This window comes from Pseudophryne corroboree, chromosome 10, assembly GCF_028390025.1.
Source record: "Pseudophryne corroboree isolate aPseCor3 chromosome 10, aPseCor3.hap2, whole genome shotgun sequence".
In the NCBI taxonomy this organism is placed as follows: Eukaryota; Metazoa; Chordata; class Amphibia; order Anura; family Myobatrachidae; genus Pseudophryne; species Pseudophryne corroboree.
Genome location: NC_086453.1, coordinates 95,358,949 through 95,377,653, shown reverse-complemented (window position 1 = coordinate 95,377,653; position 18,705 = coordinate 95,358,949). Strand labels below are relative to the sequence as shown.

Here is an 18,705-nt window from a genome sequence, read left to right as displayed (position 1 = left end):
ATATTAAAATTAATGATGCATTCTCTCTGTGCGTGTGGGGGCAGCTGTGTGATTAGCGAGTCTGGCAATGGCGCCAGGTGTCTCAGAGACAGGTACTATATCAGTGTGATGGAGCATCACATAGCTGAATAATTTGAGACAAAGGGGGTAATTCCGAGTTGATCGCTAGTGAAAAATGTTTGCTGCGCAGCGATTAAGTGAAAAAGCGGCACTTCTGCGCATGCGGCGCAGTGCACACGCGTGACGTACTTTCACAACGGGCGATGTATTTTTACACAAGGTCTAGCGACGCTTTTCAGACGCAATGGCAGCCGCAGAGTGACTGACAGGAAAGGGGCGTTTCTGGGTGTCAACTGACCGTTTACAGGGAGTGTTCGAAAAAACGCAGGCGTGCCAGGAAAAACGCAGGCGTGGCTGGCCGAACGCAGGGCGTGTTTGTGACGTCAAATCTGGAACTGAATGGTCTGAAGTGATCGCAAGCGCTGAGTAGGTCTACTCTAAAACTGCACTTTTTTTTTTTTGTAGCCGCTGTGCAATCCTTTCATTCGCACTTCTGCTAAACTAAGATACACTCCCAGAGGGCGACGGCTTAGCGTTTGCACGGCTGCTAAAAACAGCTAGCGAGCGATCAACTCGGAATGACCCCCAAAGTTGTGATCATGAGGGGGAATTTGTTGTTCCATCCTATTATCTCACGCAGGTCACTGCAGACTGACCCCTTTAGTCACTGTTTGCAGGAAACGGCTGATAACAGTGAGCAATAGCTCGTACTAAGCAGAACAGCAAATGACCATACAATGCAAAATATTTCAACTTCTCCTATCAGGAAACGTGGAGGCTACTAGTTGGTCTTATACAAAAGTCATCTTTTATACTATTATTTTAGACTTAGTAGTCCTTTAAGGTTGAATGTGCTAGTGAAGGGAGGTGTTTCTCCTCTGACACACATCTGACAGACTAGTGAATCCGCCATCTTATTACTTTTTGACATTAATGTATTGCTGCATCACATCTTCTCTGGACTCAATGGCACTACAAGGTGATCACTGAGACAGTAGCTGCCATAAAAAGATTTGCTCTTTCACTGCCTGGAACTTGGCCAGGCTGGGGGAGCTCTGTGGACGGGATGTAGACAGGTGACCGGTGGTGTACCGGATATGGATTCCTGCTGAAGAACCACAATTACATTTCTACCTCTCTGCGTAACTGCTTATCAGATGTGCATAAACGCAGGTGGGCTTGTTGTCGCTACATTTTCTACTGGACTTGGTTTGGATAAGTATCCACATCTACAATCTAGAGGGACCAAATCGAGATGACGTCAATGTTCTATGAATACCTCTTGGACATCGCCCTTATCAGAAGGTTGTAAAATTCCGTTCTGTGTGGGAATCTTTTCAAGAGCTGCATTTGAATCTACATAGCGTTATGCTTTGAAGATGGAGAGGCACGCTGTTTTTATTAAGTGATCAAACTTGATACATTTGACCAAAGTTATTTTAATGCTTCCTTTATGTACTTAGTCATTTCCTGCTTCCATGACAGCCAGGACGCAGAACAAACACCACCATGATCTTAGAAAACACGAGATCATATTTACAGTGCCAATCAGTTATGGAAAGCCACAAAATTTTCTGCCTCTGGATTTAGTTGGGAAGGTCTGCATTAAGAGACAGCTCAAAAGAACAAACAATGCCCCAAAAAACGCTGCCCAGTTCTACTTCAGAGCCACAATTCTCTCTAACCCACTGCAATACAAAAAGAAAAGGAAATAGAACCCAGGCGCAGTTTGAAGAAAATAAGGTCCCAAATGTCCTTCTTCACAATAAAAAAACAACCCAATAATTTATAATATCAGGCTCCACTAATTTAAAGGAAGGTAATGAGTGTAGTTGTTCCAACTTCTTACTCAATATATGCTCAAGGTGAAGGTACACCACAAGGAAATAGCTGGAATCCTCCTAAGCGAAGTCACAGTCAACTGTTATATATTATCTATACGTTCCCTTGTTGTAACCTAGTTAATGAGGTTGAAAAGAGGCGAAATGCCCATCGGGTTCAACCTGCGCTCCGTATCATGCTGTGCACACTACAATGCACCATCTGAAGTAATGGTTTCGTACGAATTGACAACTATTATTTCGTACCACTCCCAGTTACTTAATATCAATGTATTAAATGCCAAAGCCTTGGATACTTATATCAGCTGGAAAACTGTCCAAACCGTTTTTAAATGCATTTACAGAGTCCGCCATTATTACCTTCTCCAGCAGGGAGTTCCAAATCCTTATTGCTCTTACGGTGAAGAACCCTTTCCTACGTTTTGTACGGAATTTTCTCTCCTCTAGCGTCAGTGAGTGCCCACGTGTCCTATAGAGTTCTATTAATAAACAAATCCCCTGCTAACTCATTGTATTGACCCTTTACATATTTGAAGATATTAATAATGTCTCCTCTCAGTCTGCTCTTTTCAAGGGAATATATATTTAACCTACTAAGCCTTTCCTCATACCCCAGTGTCTCTAACCCTATAATCAGTTTAGTAGCACGCCTTTGAACTCTTTCCAGCTCCCCGATATCTTTTTTATAATATGGTGCCCAAAATTTAACACAAAACATACATTTTGTAAGTTCTAGATATGTCCTCATACATCTAGCCTCAATACACCATGCAGCAGGAGATGCCTGGAATGAGTGAGCTGACAGGTTCCGTGCAACTCTGTTAGCGTTGGGTGTCTTTTTTTGTCGAAAATGCGTCTTATTCATATCACTATGCATATAAGACGCACACGCAGTCTCTGCTGATTAAAATGATACGTGGCATGCCTATATTCTGTGTGCGAACATGCCTGTACCTGCATACGAAATGCTACGTTACAGCATAACCACATTTGCCTCTACCACCACAGTCCCATTCCACTACAGTGTCTCTCCGTGGCCTCTTTTGTCAGCTCCATTAGTCATTCCTTGTCTCAGTCTTTCTCTTCCTGTCCTTGTCTTTTCTACCGACAGATAACTCTGGTAACATAGTTTCTGAGGTTAAGAGGTTAAAAAAAAAGACAATTTGTCCATCGAGTTCAACTTGTTAGTGATCTCCTATATTGTGATATTTTAAAACTAATTTTAACTGTGTGGAATGGTTAGCTGTTATGTCTATTCATCTTTTTATTTTAACTATCGTTCATGAATTACCCACCATAACCGTGTATATCCTTATCCGTCAGGAATTTATCTAGCCCGTTTTTAAAAGTAATGATCGAGTCCGCCATTACTACTCTCTACGTTTTGTCCTTACTGTGAAGAAACCTTTCCGTCACTGGGTGTGAAATATCCTCTCCTCTAACCTAAGCGATTGTCCGCGTGTTGATCTTACAAAAAACAAATCCCCTGCTAGCTCTGTGTATTGTCCCCTTATATATTTGTAAATGTTAATCATGTCCCCTCTTAATCTCCTTTTTTCCAGTGTAAACATGCTTAACCTAGCAAGCCTTTCCTCGTATTCTAGCGTCTCCAAACCCGTAATCAATGTGGTTGCCCGTCTCTGAACCTTTTCTAGTTCCAGGATATCCTTTTTATAGTATGGTGCCCATAATTGTGCACATTGGGTCTAATTCAGAGCTGATCGTAGATGTGCTAAATTTAGCACATCTATGATCAGTTTCACAGACATGCGGGGAAGGGGTGGGGGGGGGGACGCCCAGCACAGGGCTAGACCACCTCGCAAGTCTGGCTCTGCCTCCCCTCCACCCCCACGCACAGGTACAAAAGCATCGCACGGCGGCAATACTTTGTACCTGACGAGTAGCTCCCTGCCAGTACAGCTCCTGCGCTCTGGCAGGGAGCTACACGCCGCGTCCCGGGTCGCGGCAGCTGCGTGTGATGACACGCAGCCGCCGCGGCCCACCCCAAAGTTCCGGACATGTCTCCGTTGTTCTGGACCGCGCCCCGCCGATGGCGTTCTATTGGCACGCCCCCTCCCGCCCCGCGACCACCACTGCCTGTCAATCAGGCAGAGGCGATCACACTAGTGAGATGCTGATAGCATCTCACTGGGTTCCCAGGGTGCGCACGCGCAGTGCAGCCGCTGTGCATGCGCACTCCACAAAGTAATTCAGAGTGCTGCAGCGATGCAGTCTGAGTTATCCCCAGTATTCGAGATGTGGCCTCACTAGTTATTTATATAATGGGAGTATAACACTCTCATCCCTTGCATCAAGTCCCCGCTTTATGCATGCTAATACCTTGTTTTCTTTATTTGCTGCATTTTTACTTTGGGTACTACTGCTAAGTTTGTTATCTATGTTAATACCTAAATCTTTTTCCAATACTGAATCCCCTAGTTTTTCCACATTTAGTGTGCAGGTGGTATATTTGTTCTTGCTACCAAAGTGCATTAGTTTACAATTGTCTATATTGAACCGCATTCTCCATTTTGCTGCCCATGCCTCCAATTTAAATAAGTCGTTCTGAAAAGACTCAGCATCCTCCTCCAAATTTATAACCTAACACAGTTTGGTATCGTCTGCAAAAATTGACATTATGCTCTTTAGACCTACTTCTAGGTCATTTATGAAAATGTTGAACAGTAGTGGTCCAAGTACAGACCCTTGTGGCACACCACTTAGTCCATTTTGAAAAAGTTCCATTTACCACCACTCGCCGCTGGTAACCAATTTCTAACCCATGTGCATATTGGTGGTCATTCCGAGTTGATCGCTAGCTGCTTTCGTTCGCAGCGCAGAGATCAGGCAAAAAATCGCCACTTCTGCGCATGCGTATGGGGCGCAATGCGCACGCGCGACGTTCTTTCACAAAAGCCATTGCAGTTTCACACAAGGTCTAGCGACGCTTTTCAGTCGCACTGCTGACCGCAGAGTGATTGACAGGATGTGGGTGTTTCTGGGAGGTAACTGACCGTTTTTGGGGAGTGTGTGTAAAAACGCAGGCGTGTCAGATACAAACGCAGGCGTGGCTGGCCAAACGCAGGGCGTGTTTGTGACGTCAAAACAGGAACTAAACAGTCTGAAGTGATCGCTAGCTAGGAGTAAGTCTCGAGCTACTCAGAAACTGCACAATCTTTTTTTGTAGCAGCGCTGCGATCCTTTCGTTCGCACTTCTGCTAAGCTAAGAAACACTCCCAGAGGGCGGCGGCTTAGCGTTTGCACTGCTGCTAAAAGCAGCTAGCGAGCGAACAACTCAGAATGAGGGCCATTGTGCTAGCTAGCCCAAGTTCTCTTTAATTTGTAGATAAGCCTCATGTGAGGTACTGTATCAAAACATCCATGGTCATCTCAGGGATAAACTTGTAAATCCTGGTGGTCATCCCAGTACCGGTAGGCGCGTCTAGCCTTATGGGAAAAGCGGCTATTACAGGCAAGCAGACCTGCTGGTGCACTCTATGAGTCTTACTGTCAGGTGTCTGGGGTTATTGTCCAGAAGATCCAGGGTTATTGCCCAGAAGACCATCATCTTTCCAAGTTCATCCTACTCATCATCTTCATTCACCCAGGTCTCCACACTAGTCTGCCCAAGTACTTTCCTCAGACCATAACAATTACTTTTTAAAAACCAAACACTGATAAATAAACTTGAAGGGCAAGATGTGATGATGTCCGAGTTGGCCGGAAGTGCGGGTTCTCAGCCGAAAGTGCAAAACCATTCCTTGTACATGATTTTACTTTAAACCCGCACTTTCGGCAACTTGGACAGCACTACATCCGGCCGTTCGTCTTGTCTTACTATGGTGTGAATTCCCAACTGTACAGTGGTGTGGTATATACTGGCACTATATTAATACATGCTAAAAATAATATTTATAATAATTGTTGGTTGGCCAGGTGGTGCTGGAAAACACAGTAGCATGATTCTCAGAATTAATATTACTACCACGGCAGTACTTTGACCATAATCATGACGATTTTAAAGGTGATGGAGTCAGAGAGAGCTAAACACAAACTGCTATGTACTGGATTGTTCTATAATATGTAATGTGCACACCCAATAGTTAGTTACGTGCCTTTTATTATCTCTAAACCAAGAACCCACTGGAATTGTGGCTGTTTTCAACAGACGTGCCAGGGAATTTCATACTTAGGCGAAGTTATGCCACATCTTAAGTGTCCTGTGGTTCATCAAAATGAATTAGCTAAAATTCATTTAAAACAGGAAACCTTTTCTATGGGAAACTGAATTCATTACAAGATTAATTTATCCTTTGTCTATTGTGCAAAAAACAATAATCTGCGGATGTCTCAGAAAGAAAAAAGTCTTGTGATGCTAACAGGGTGGAAAAAAAATGTAGGCAGCAGAAGAATAGGACAAATGAGTAAGGGTGACTAACCCCTGCAACCAATCAGATGTTGGCTTTGAGAAATTTAGTACCCAGATCAAATAATGCTAATTTCTGACTGGTGAATATGGGTTACTATGTTATGGTTATTTTTAATGTTATTTACATTAATAAAAGTGAAATGTAGCTTATAAGCTAGGCAGGGAACCATACAAGTGTATTAAGTAAGTTCAGGACTTAAATGACCTCACATTTTATCCTGTCAGACAGCAGCTGCTCTGCGAAGGAACAACTTCCTCTCTGGCAAGAAACTGCTCTGCATGTAACATGCTCTCAAACACAGAATCAGAATCAGCTTTATTGGCCAAGTATACAAAAATCTACAAGAAATGTAGTCTCCTGAGAGAACACATAAAAGAGGAACACATAAAACATATATCCACAATTAAAATCCAATATAATCCACGAACTCCGATTAAGACTAACTACCTCAGATATTTAACAAAGTGACAGCCTGGGGGAAGAAACTATTCCTATGTCTTGAGGTTCTCACCAACAGTGATATATGGGGCTAATTCAGACCTGATCGGTGCTGTGAGTGTTCGCACAGCAGCGATCAGGCCTGAACTGTGCATGCGCTGGCACCGCAGTGTGCCGACGCTTGCCAGACAGCCGACGGCTGTCTTTAGCTAGCGATCGCCTCTGCCTGATTGACAGGCAGAGGCATTCGCTGGGCGGGATGGCGGCGTTAAGCCGCCGTTTAAGGGGCGCAGTCCGTCCAACGTAGGCGTGGCTGGACTGTGCCGGCTGTGTGATGTCACACGCAGCCGCTGCGACCCGGGCATCGACGAGTAGCTCCCGGCCAGTGCGCAGGGGCTGCATTGGTCGGGAGCTACTCCTGAGGTACAAAAGCATTGCTTTTTCTACTTCTGCGACGGGACAGGGACTGACATGTGGGGAGGTCTAGCCCTGTGCTGGGCGTCTCCCCGCATGTCTGTGTGCCTGATCGTAGCTGTGATAAATTTAGCACATCTACGATCAACTCTGAATCACCCCCATTTAGCATTTGCCAGATGGCAGCAGCTGAAATAGATCATGGTCAGAATGCAAGTGATCTTCTATAATATCACCCGCCTGCTTTCTTTCGGATGTGATACAATAACTTGGCATTTGGGATGCTTGCGGTCACATGACCAACCCCGGCATCCCAAAATCAAGAATCCCGACTGTTTTGGGGGTTAGGGAAGCTAACTCCCCCACTTCCACCCTAACCCTCCCCTGGTGGCGGTAGGGCTAAATCTAGGGGGGTGGCAGCTATGGCAAAATTTTAGGGGTTGGCGACTTACGGCTAACCACCCCCCTAGTGCCTAACCCTAACCTGCCCTAATGCCTAATACTAAACCTACCCCGGGGCCCTAACCCTAATACCCTCCCAGACACTTACCCTAGGGTACCCGATGGTCGGCGTTCCGGCGCCTGTGTTGTAAGCAGTGCCGGGATTCCGACGTCGGTCATGTGACCACCAGCACCCCGACCGCCAGGATGCTAATCGCATCCCTTCCTTACTCTAGTCGAGTATAATTCCTGAATTGAGGGAAGCTCAACCCCAATAATTTTTTTGGCCATCCTAACTTCCCATTAAAGTCGGTTCTTATCTTGTTCTGTGGCCAAACCACATTGTGATCGACATACAAAGAACAGACTGAATTATTGGTGAGTAAAAAAGAATCAAGAGTCCTTGTGGCAAATTAGACTTCCTAAGTTACCGTAAAAAGGACAGCGTCGGCTGCATCTTCCTCACAGTAGCATCAATATGGATTGCCCACTTCAGATTCCTGGAGATAACAGAACCCAGAAATCTGGAGGACTCCACCACAGATACTACTTTATCTGCTATAGTGAGGGATGGCACAGCACAGCAGGAGGCTGCTTCCGAAAAGCCACAGTCATCTCAACCATCTTAACCAGATTTAACTCTAAATTATTCGACCTAACCCAAAAAGCCACCTGCTCAACCATGCATGCTCCAGCCACCAGGGAGCATTTCTCAGTGGCCAAGGCAAGCAGAACGTGTCTGGATCAGCAATTATACCACCGCACCTTCCATATTACAGTATATCCCACCACACCCTCGCTGTCCACAAAAATAAGCCTAAGCATTTTACTAAGCGCTACATATTACCCAGAGTTCCCTGCTCCCTACATTATAACCTCTGTGCTGCACATTTATATCACAAAGACACACAGAAACCATCGCCCATCGCTAGCCTTTAATGCCACAGGCCGAGTCACTATTAGTGTACTTAGAAATGTGCAACAAAGAATCTTCCAGGAAAAGGAGTACTATCCACGTAAGACACTGTTCTCTAAATTTCATCACAATACGTTTTTGCAACATAAAATCTGCAAACAAGCAGAGTGAGTAAATATTGGCATGACTAACATGCATGTCATCTTGTGTAAGTAAAAAGCTATGGAAATGGAGCGACAGGGATCTATAAGGTCACGAACGGACAGAAAAGATGCCACAGACATGATATTATAGCATATGCCTCATGATAAAAGCAGCTGATAAGAAAATGACTGTTGGCGGACACACTGGAGTCACCATGCACAGCTGCTGACTGGCGGACAGATAAAATCCCATGGTAAGAGGTGCCAATTATGAACAGAGGCATTTACGGTATGCAAAGCTTTCTGGGTAATCTTGCTGCAATGTAAGAAGGACTTTCAGTGCAAGCCTTAAAATACTCTTAACAAGTCTTGTTTTTAGCACTCTGGTAACCATACACAGTTGGAGCCATCTATGAACCTGGATCCATAATTCCTCCACATCTTCCCTGAAATAAATCCCCAAAACAAGACCGTTGGATATTGGAGCCTATCTATAACCTTAAAATATTCTATATCAATAAGGTCCAACTAGCACGCCAAGGTCCAAACACCATGCCAAGGCTTTGTTATAGCCTTAGCTATCCTGAGAATGACCTACCACTGTTTTATAAGATAATGATTTCAGCTTGGCACTATGCATTTATAACATGCAGCCTTAGCTATTGACAGCACTGCTCAAGTCTATCCGGCAGTTCCATTATTCAGCCACAGCTCAATAGGATCTTTATCGGAGGGAGTGACTTTTAATCTGAGCCTACAGGATACTGAAGAGATGAATACTGAAGATTAGTCTGGCAGTAGGCCATGTATAATGAAAGTACAATGAGATTATGCGGAGATCAGGAGAAAGTACTGTGAGATCGGAGATAGCAGAGGAGATACTAGATGTGAGGTCGGGAAGGAAATAATATGAACCCAAACATCTCCTTACTGTACTACTATGTGCCGTATAGGATTAAGTGATGTCCTTCTGTAGGTCAGAAAGCCGCTCAGGTCCATACATTAGGACGACAGCAGCCTTACGATTTCCCACGCAGCTCTCCCGGCAGCTCCAGGAGAACGATAGATCGTTATGTCAGGAAAAGTATCTATCTATCGTACGACCTATGTGAATCACCACTACCCAGATCGCCTGAACTTATGTGCATACGACCCATGACGGGACCGCACATCGGATCGTCATCGTTAGTGTAGTGCAAACGATTTGAACTTTCACTAACGATATACCGATATCAGGCGCATCGGCCCGATGGTCTTTCAGGTGTGTGGGGGGCTTAAGTCTGCATAGCTGTTTGGCGACTTGCTAGCTATGTACCACTGCAGAAGTGCGCAGTCACCAGGTACAATGATTCTCTATATATGCACCGGATATGGGACTCAGGGTTGACGCCAATTAGGTCGACACCTATTAGGTCGACACCCATTGGTCGACAGTGGCTAGGTCGACATGGCCATTAGGTCGACATGAACAAGGTCAACATGAAAAAGGGTCAACATGAGTTTTTCATGTTTTTTTATGTCGTTTTCTCCGTCAAGCGACCGGGAACCCCAATTAGTGCACCGCGTCCCCTTGCATGGCGAGCGAACAAGGTGCCTCATTTCACTACCGCTGCGCTCGGCACAGGTTACCGTTCCCAATCGTAGTTCACGTAGATCGTAAAGTATGAAAAAGTCCCAAAATATGTGAAAAACTCATGTCGACCTTTTTCATGTCGACCTAATGGCCGTATCAACCTATTTCTAGTGTCGACCTAGCCACTGTCGACCGATGGGTGCCGACCTAATTGGTGTCATCCCAGAGTCCGGATACCATATGCACCTTTAGCATGAGTTGAACCTATCCCATATCATTGAGCCATCTCTAATCACAGGGGCTGATTGTCACACAAAGGCTGCATCTGCGGGCAGCTATGGAAGCCACATTCACTACCAAATGCTAATGTGAGATTCTGTTCAGCTAATGTGGAGGACAGTACCTCTGCAAGCGGCAGCTGCAACCATCATCAATGTTGGTGTCAGCACTTGCAGCAGCCCCATGATAGCTAAAAGACATACGTCAGAAACAGACTTCCTGTCCCAGTACGCACAACTCTAGCATGGGGATTTAGCTATATGCCCATGACGCTCTCGCAAGTCAGGATGGTTCTTATGATCGCACAGGCGACACCCAGTTCCCTAAAACGCTCAGTTTCAAGGAAAGCCAAGACCAAGTTGCATCAGACTCAGAATAAGACGGACGTGCGTAAGAATGTGTAAATGACCTGTGCAGGCGCTGTATACAAAAACTTGCCATTTGTGTCTGTGCAGAGTCCAAGAATCAACCCCTCAATGTGACGTTATTCCACCTTTCATTTTCATTCCATGGGGTCGATTCAATTCAGCAACAGTTGAATAGCGCCGGGAATTAGCTCCCGACGCTATTCAATTCAGCTAAAGTTAAGTCGGTGAATGCCCGTTCTTGCCGACTTAACAGGTAGTTTTGTCGGGAGAACAAGCATTCTCCAACTTAACTACCCGCGGAGATGCTGATCCCCGACAGAATCAGCCTCGCGCTGGCTGCGCGGCAGCTCTTTTGTCAGTTTTCTTCTCTCACCCCCCGGGGCTGAGAGAAGAATTCCCGACAATTGAGGGTAACTAGTCGCTGTATTGAATAGCGGTGGGAGCTAATTCTCGGCGCTATTCAACTGTTGCTGAATTGAATCGACCCCCATAAAACTTCTGTTAGGGCTCATACAGATGTGTCCTCTTACATCTTTGCTCCGTGTGCTACAAGTCGCGTTATGCATAATGCCGCGTGACTCAGTAGCATCTTTTGTTGCATATTTTCCGCAAAACAATGTAATAGGACGCACAAGCAGCTTCTGCTGATTAAAATGATATGCAGCATGCCTACATTCTGTGTGTGACTGCGACCTTGCATACAAAATGCCATACAGTGTTTTCCTGGATGTAGCTAAAGCCGCAATTACACAAACAATATAGGCATGCTGCATATCATTATAATCAGTATAAGCTGCTTGTGCGTCCTATTACATTGCTGTGCATCTAAGACACATTTTCGCAGTAAAAACGCAAAATAAAACGCTCAGCGCTACAGACTCCCGCCACGGCATGGTGCAACGTCAAGGGCTGTTTAGCGTGACTGCAGCAAGGATGTAAGTGGAGACATCTGTACTCCTGGGAGGTTGTAGAGACAATTGAGCAGTCTTTCCTTGTATTTCCCGGGAGGAAAACACAGCACCACCTCAAAATTACCTCAGAGGACAATAGTGCCATTACTAATGGTTCTAAGGTTAAATGCTGACCTGAAATGTAGCTTGTCTAGCAGATATTTATGTTGGCACGACCAGTACTGCAATTGTGTTCCACTTAGTGAGTAATAGATCTCCTTTATACAGTAAGGACCTGTAGTGCATTATAGAAGCCCGGTGAGCACATTCCATAAGGCCTATCAGGGCAACATGACCTGCAAGCATGTACAAGTAGGTTCTCCTGACATTTCCATTCCAGTCCACCCTCCTAGTTACGAGCACACCCCGGCCACCTGACTTACAGAGGCTGTTTCTCTGACCGTCCACATGCCAGCTTTCCTTTCTTCTGTAGGAAATAGAAAAGAGCGACGACCAGAAGTAGAAGTATGACACACACAACAACCGCGATGATGGCTGTGCTGCTTCCACCGCTTTGCTCTATGAAAGACAATAGGATAAAATCAGACATATAAGCAACGTAACAGTAGCAGTAGGATCAGGGATAAAATGGGGGGCAGCGGGGTGATGACAAGAGACAGTAAATGTATAGGAATATACAATGTGTTGTGAGTTATACAGGGGGCGGGAAACAGAAAGCGTTCAACAAGGGGTAGAGATGTCCAACAAATATATAACAACAGATCTTGAAATAGAGACTGATTAAAAATGAAAAATTCAAGATGAAGCTGATATTGCTGATATGCAGTGGTGTGTAAACTGTGCTTAAAAGCAAAAAATAAAATAAAATACTTTTTATTATTTAAAAGTATTATTTAAGTACATTTAAGCTAATGGCGGGCCTCTGGACCGAGCCGCACATTTTAATCAAGGGCTATCAAAATTAGAGATGTGCGGGTTAGGTTTTACTCGGATTTTACTCGGGGCTCGAAATGGCATCTTATTGGATAACGGATGTCACGCGTTTTGGATAGCCAATAAGCAAAACCCGAAATACCCGAGTAAATCTGAGTAAAACCGAACCCGCTCATCTCTAATCAGAATTAGAACAAATTCTGATCTATGTGAAAGCATCTCTAGTGAGAGGTAACATTCTTACACATCATACAATTGGCTAAAATGTGTACATAGACAATGACAGTGGCCTATTAGGATGACTGCAGTTACCTTGGGCAGGTGCAGTGCTTGGGGCTACCATACTCGCTGTGCAAAAAAAAGAAATATTCTATCAATATCTGAAGTTACAGTTAATACAAATAATAATGAATTTAAAAAGTAACTAAATCTAGCGATATACATAAATATTTAAATTTGGTTTCCCCTTGCCCATTATAATACAATTTTGATTAAACAGCAATAAACTGAATTATTTAACTCTGTGTACCAAATAGTTCAATCTTAAGTATGTAGGTATGGACCAGAAACATTGAGGCATCATTTCCTAGTTCAGTCCACCAACTGAATGACTCCGGTAAGGGATGGCTAATGTTAAGGTATAAGGGCACTGCACATTCTATTTTACAGTTGTGTATAATACAGTATAGTATAATACATTTCGTTACTGTTTACTATCCTGTTGTAACATATAAAATATATAAAATGAACCACCTCTTCACAACCGCCACTGCGACTTTCTGGATGGCAATAATACATTAAAAGAAAATTGCATTTGGCTCAGAATGAGGGCCTGTACTTGCATAGAACTTGAAATTGCTGTAGTTGCCCGAATTTGCAACCTTATTACTTAGGCCTCAGAATCATGCCGAATAATAGGAATTTAAGGAAAACTTAAATAACTATGCATCTCTATTAGTATAAATATAACCTATATATCAGATGACGGGTACTCTTTCCATTAATGGGATGTAAATGGTACAATCTGTAAATGATGCAAGAAGATCTTCTATTGACTATTAGGAAATTAATTTGCTGGATAAACCACGCTGACTTGGAAGGCCATATACACTTAAACAGAAGAAGAAGCAAATGGTTAGCAATATTTGTATTTCCCGTTTACAGTAATTTCCTTAGCATTTACTTACTGTAACCCCAACTACAAGGTCAATAATATGCTGTGGCATTTTATTATACATCTACCCACTCACTAGTTATGCCCTTGCCTAAATCAGACTTACAGATGCTTAGTGTGAATTTTTTCTCCTTGGTTCCAAGAGAATTTTGCGCCTTGCAAGAGACGTCATTAATGAGCTTGGACGTGACCTTCACGGAGACCTCACTTACTACATTCAGGCCAGAGACTGACCGGGAACCCTGGAACAGAAACACAACAATCACTGTACGCAGGCCAGAGACTGACAGAGGACTGAGAAGAAAGAACAAAGACTACTGTTTGGGTGGAATTAGTCAAGAGAAACGTATGGAACCCACTAGAAACATTCAAAAGAGCAATAAACCTTAATGACCAGAAGACTAATAGATTATGAAGAGTTCTGGTCAGAATTGCCTACACACGTGCTGTAAGTGATGCAGAGCCCAAGAACAAAATTAATGAGTCATAGGGTGAAGATCATCTGCTAAAATGACCAAGAGGATACAAGACAAAGGGATTTCGCAGACCACAAGTGTGGAGATGACTGGTGAGCTTGTTCAGATTTCCGGGTGACAAAAGCCAGCACATGACACAGTGTGCTTAACATAGGCCCTCAGAGTTGATCGATCGCTAGCATTTTTTTTTCAGTCCAGCGATCAGCTTTGCAAGTGTGCGAACACATGTGCAGCCGAGTGGTACAAAAAAACTTTGTGCAGTTTCTGAGATGCCCAAGACTTACTCAGCCGCTGCGATCACTTCAGCCTGTCTGGGCCCGGAATTGACATCAGACACCCGCCCTGCAAACGCATGGACACGCCTGCGTTTCGCCAACCACTCCCAGAAAACGGTCAGTTGCCACCCACAAACACCTTGCGATCGGCTGTGCGAATGGATTCTTCGTAAAACCCATCGCACAGCAACGATACGCTTTGTACCCGTGCGACGCGCTGCAAAAAACGCTAGCGAGCGATCAGGTCTGAATTACCCCCACAGTCACTAAAAGGAATTTTTCCACAGTATTAGGAATTACCATGGTCATAGCATAGTACAGTATAGCCGTGTACCTTCAGCTCTGGTGGATTCCAGGTAATCTCAGGCTCAGGGTAACCCTTTGCTTCGCACACTAATGTTAACATCTCTCCTTCAGCAGGTACTTCAAAGAAATCATTTCCAAATTCCAGCATTGGAGGACCTATAAAAAAAAAAAAAAAAAAAAAAGAAGGGTATGCTGTCAATGATTGAGCGTCAAGTTGTCGAAACGCGTCAGTTTGCCAACTGCCTAGACTTGCTAACGCGTTCTGTAGAGGGATAGCACTTCTAGCACACACCTTGCTACCACACCCCTATTCTAGGCACTTCATGGCTGGTTTGGTGAAGATTGCATAGATTTGGAGTTCTGGCTTATGAAATCTTTATCACATAAGTGCTGATTTAGTCACAACCCTATAGATTTGCACTCACCCTCCACAATAACACTGATGCTCTGCTCCTTGTGCAGTCCTGGTACTGTCGCCACAGTAGCTTCACACGTATAAACCCCGGAATCAGAATAGGACAAATTACGTAGCCGATACCTACTGTTTTCAGACAAAACAACCTGATCCTATGATAAACAAAATAAAAATAAACATTTAGAAGTAACCTTAGTGTTTTACGAAGAATTGACTAATAATAATAAAAAAATCCCAAAAGAATATAAAGTGATTAGTTAGATGTGAGGGAGTGGTGATTAGGTTACCTTTTTCCAGACTAGATTGGGCTTTTCTGAGCCATCGCAAGAGCAAAACAGTTGGATATCCCCCCCAATGGAATGTTTTTCTTGCTCCGATGGGATAACAGTGACAGGGTTTAGGTCTGTAGCAAACAAGAGAGAGAAACTACTATTATGTAAAAAACATTGAAAAACAAAATAAAAAGGGAGTTCATGGTAAAATAATGTAGGCTATATGACACTTGCTTTGGGACAGGAGCACTGTGTCCAGTGGTAAGAGAACTGTCCTTAATTTAAAATTTAAATCAAATAGATTGTTTTTTAAGAACTCTCAAGGGGCACGCTTTTAATGGGAGGAGTTTGACACACTGGAGGCCTTCCTATACCGACATGCAAAAACAGATATCCTTTTGCATTACAAGATTTAGGGCGGGATGCGTAAAAGTGAAAAATGTGGCAAAACCTCAGAAAACTGCAGTTTATGGAGGTTTGCCGTGCCACATATGAATCCTAATAAGTAAGAAAAGGGTCTACAGAAGATAAGAGATTGGATTCTATAGGGCTGAGATGTGCCCATATGCACATACATCAAGCTCCGGAAAGCTTGTGCCCAATAGCTAGTGCCATCAAAAGATGTTGTTGGCTATAAAAGCCTATGGGTGGCTTGCAAATGCAAAGGATGATGGCCATGCAAATACATTTTTACCCCAGGTTATAAAGCTGGATGTCTATGCATCAGTGCAGAGTTGTCAGAAGTGAGGTGCAAATGGCACGCAGGTGTCACCCTTCCAGAGAGTGACACCAAAATGCGGACTCCTCCGTAATGACAGCATCTGGTCCATGTCACTGAAGAGGAGCCGGCAGTGCAGCCTAGAGCCTCTTAAGGCAGCCCACCATCTCCTTCCTGAATTCTGTGACCCCACACTTCCCGGACTGATGTAACAGGAGCTTCATATGAGGCCATGCCCCCTCACTGTGAGGCTCTGCCCCCGGATTGCAGTAGACCGTTACAGAACTGCGAATACACCTTTAGTTAAGGTCCACGAGAAAGGGAATTCTGGGCTGGGTGGGGGGGAGGGAGAGGACCATACTACACTTACAGTGTACTTCAAATTCTAACTCCTTTATTAGCTCAACATGTTCGGGGCTGTCAAAATCCAGAGCTTCACATCGGTACTTCCCAGCATCATTCCTGGAGATGTTATCAAATACATAAATGCCATCCGACGAGTTCAGCTCCTCGTCGTTAGTGCCCTGAAATGATGGATGGATGATAGAGACATCACTAATATATACACTGCCTGAGGAAGGCTGGGCAAAAACAGATACAGTTCTACTACAAATACCTTTAGTTTGTGGAACAGGTAAGTCGGGGACGGATTTCCATCTCCCTCACAGCGTAAGGTCACGGTATCTCCCTCCTTAATGGGTTCATCAGGTAACACTGTAAACATTACATTTTCTGTGTAATCTGAAATGGAAAATTTAACCATTATTATTATAATTTAAACAAGGTAAAACTTGCAACGGGGCCTATGGCAGGTGCAGTGTATCCCTTTGAATATGCCCCCCTATGTGAACAGTACTGCATCTCTGTATGCAACTACTATCAGCAACATGCCCAGGACACTCCCATAGCAACATCCCTGTGCATCTGAATAGAGCAAGCATAGAGTTGGTATAAGAGTGCGCTACTGCACCTGCTCCAAGTTAGTTCCACCAGGCAGGATTTATTCCCTTACCAAGATGACCGCTGTAGGTAGTGCCCGTGGCTCCATCTTGTTACTATGTAGAGTGATATAGTCGGAGATGGACATCTCCCCTTTAGCTCCAGAGAGATCCTGCCATCACCTGCTTTCACCGTTGTATCAGCAATCCTCCACTGTTACCTCTTATATGTACACACAGACTGGAAAACTGCTACAACCCCCATCCCCTACAAGCTCTACTTCATGTTATAACCAGTGTATCACAGTGAGCACAGCTGTTCCTGTTATCCTCAATAAACCACATCACATGGAACGAAACCGGAATCCCGACACGGTTAGGGCCCATGGGGGGTTTAGAGTTAGGCACTAGATGGGGTTTAGCCATAAGGGCCACCAAGAGCCTTAGTGCTAGCTGCCACCCCCTGTGATTAGCCACAGCCGCCACCCCCACTATCTTAGCCCTGGCCGCCACCACAGGCGGGTTAGGCTAGGTGGCAGGGGAGGGGTAAATGTGTTACCCTGTCGGCATTGTAAAAGCCGGGATGCCGCGGTCGGTCATGTGACCGCCAGCATCCCGACTGCCACCATTCCGTATCACACCCATTTCCAACACATAGTGCAGTCACACTATTTAGGTTACAGGCCAAGCATAGGTTAACATACTGGCTCGGCTGTTCTCATAATTTGATTGAATAATTCTCCTGAAATTCTCCTCAAAGAGAATGTGCCTAAGAGCCATTTAAACATTTTACCTATCACTAAACTGAGTATATTGGGGGAAAAAAAAGTCTGTCCTATAGAAATAATTTTAAAAAAAAGGAGGATATCTCAACACATACTGTATTTCATTACCTAGGTTTCATTACATCTTAAAGCAAAAAGTAAATGACTTATACTGTAGGTAAATACTATTAATACGTGTGATCAATACATAGTATTGGGAACCATGAGACACTGAGCATAGAATGGGAGGGAAATAGGATAGAGAGTCTCACTCACAATGTATAGACAATTTAAATTCCTTGGACTCCATGTGACTGGTGGTGTCTTTTGGTAGGGGAAATGCGACCTTGCAGGAGAATACAGCCTCTGCGTCTTCTTTTGTGGGCTTCAAGAAGAGCTTGCTGGAGACAGTGTACAAGCCGGAGGCCTCAGTTGTTGTGCGGGATGAAGCATATAAATCTACAGGTAGAGCAAATGATTTCATTAGTGATCTTTGCATACTATAAAGCTGGGCACATACCAGGCAATACATCGGCCGTTCATGCAAATAGCCGATATATATAACGAGCCCATCGGCGGGTGTGCACACCTGGTATGTCTGTAAATGACACCGCTTACAG

At 44.2% G+C, this 18,705-nt stretch overlaps 1 protein-coding gene across 1 annotated transcript in view; it reads right to left on the bottom strand.

Annotated features, from left to right (window-relative positions):
• BCAM (basal cell adhesion molecule (Lutheran blood group)) overlaps positions 1 to 18,705 on the bottom strand; it is an 86,499-nt gene that overhangs the window by 17,690 nt on the left and 50,104 nt on the right. The window contains exons 6-14 of the mRNA XM_063942604.1: positions 18,362 to 18,544; positions 17,000 to 17,124; positions 16,754 to 16,907; positions 15,681 to 15,796; positions 15,404 to 15,545; positions 15,007 to 15,134; positions 14,028 to 14,163; positions 13,060 to 13,095; positions 12,237 to 12,372 (exon numbers count right to left, since the gene is read on the bottom strand). Coding sequence (XP_063798674.1) covers positions 12,237 to 12,372; positions 13,060 to 13,095; positions 14,028 to 14,163; positions 15,007 to 15,134; positions 15,404 to 15,545; positions 15,681 to 15,796; positions 16,754 to 16,907; positions 17,000 to 17,124; positions 18,362 to 18,544 — 1,156 coding nt within the window. The remainder of the gene's footprint in view (positions 1 to 12,236; positions 12,373 to 13,059; positions 13,096 to 14,027; positions 14,164 to 15,006; positions 15,135 to 15,403; positions 15,546 to 15,680; positions 15,797 to 16,753; positions 16,908 to 16,999; positions 17,125 to 18,361; positions 18,545 to 18,705) is intronic.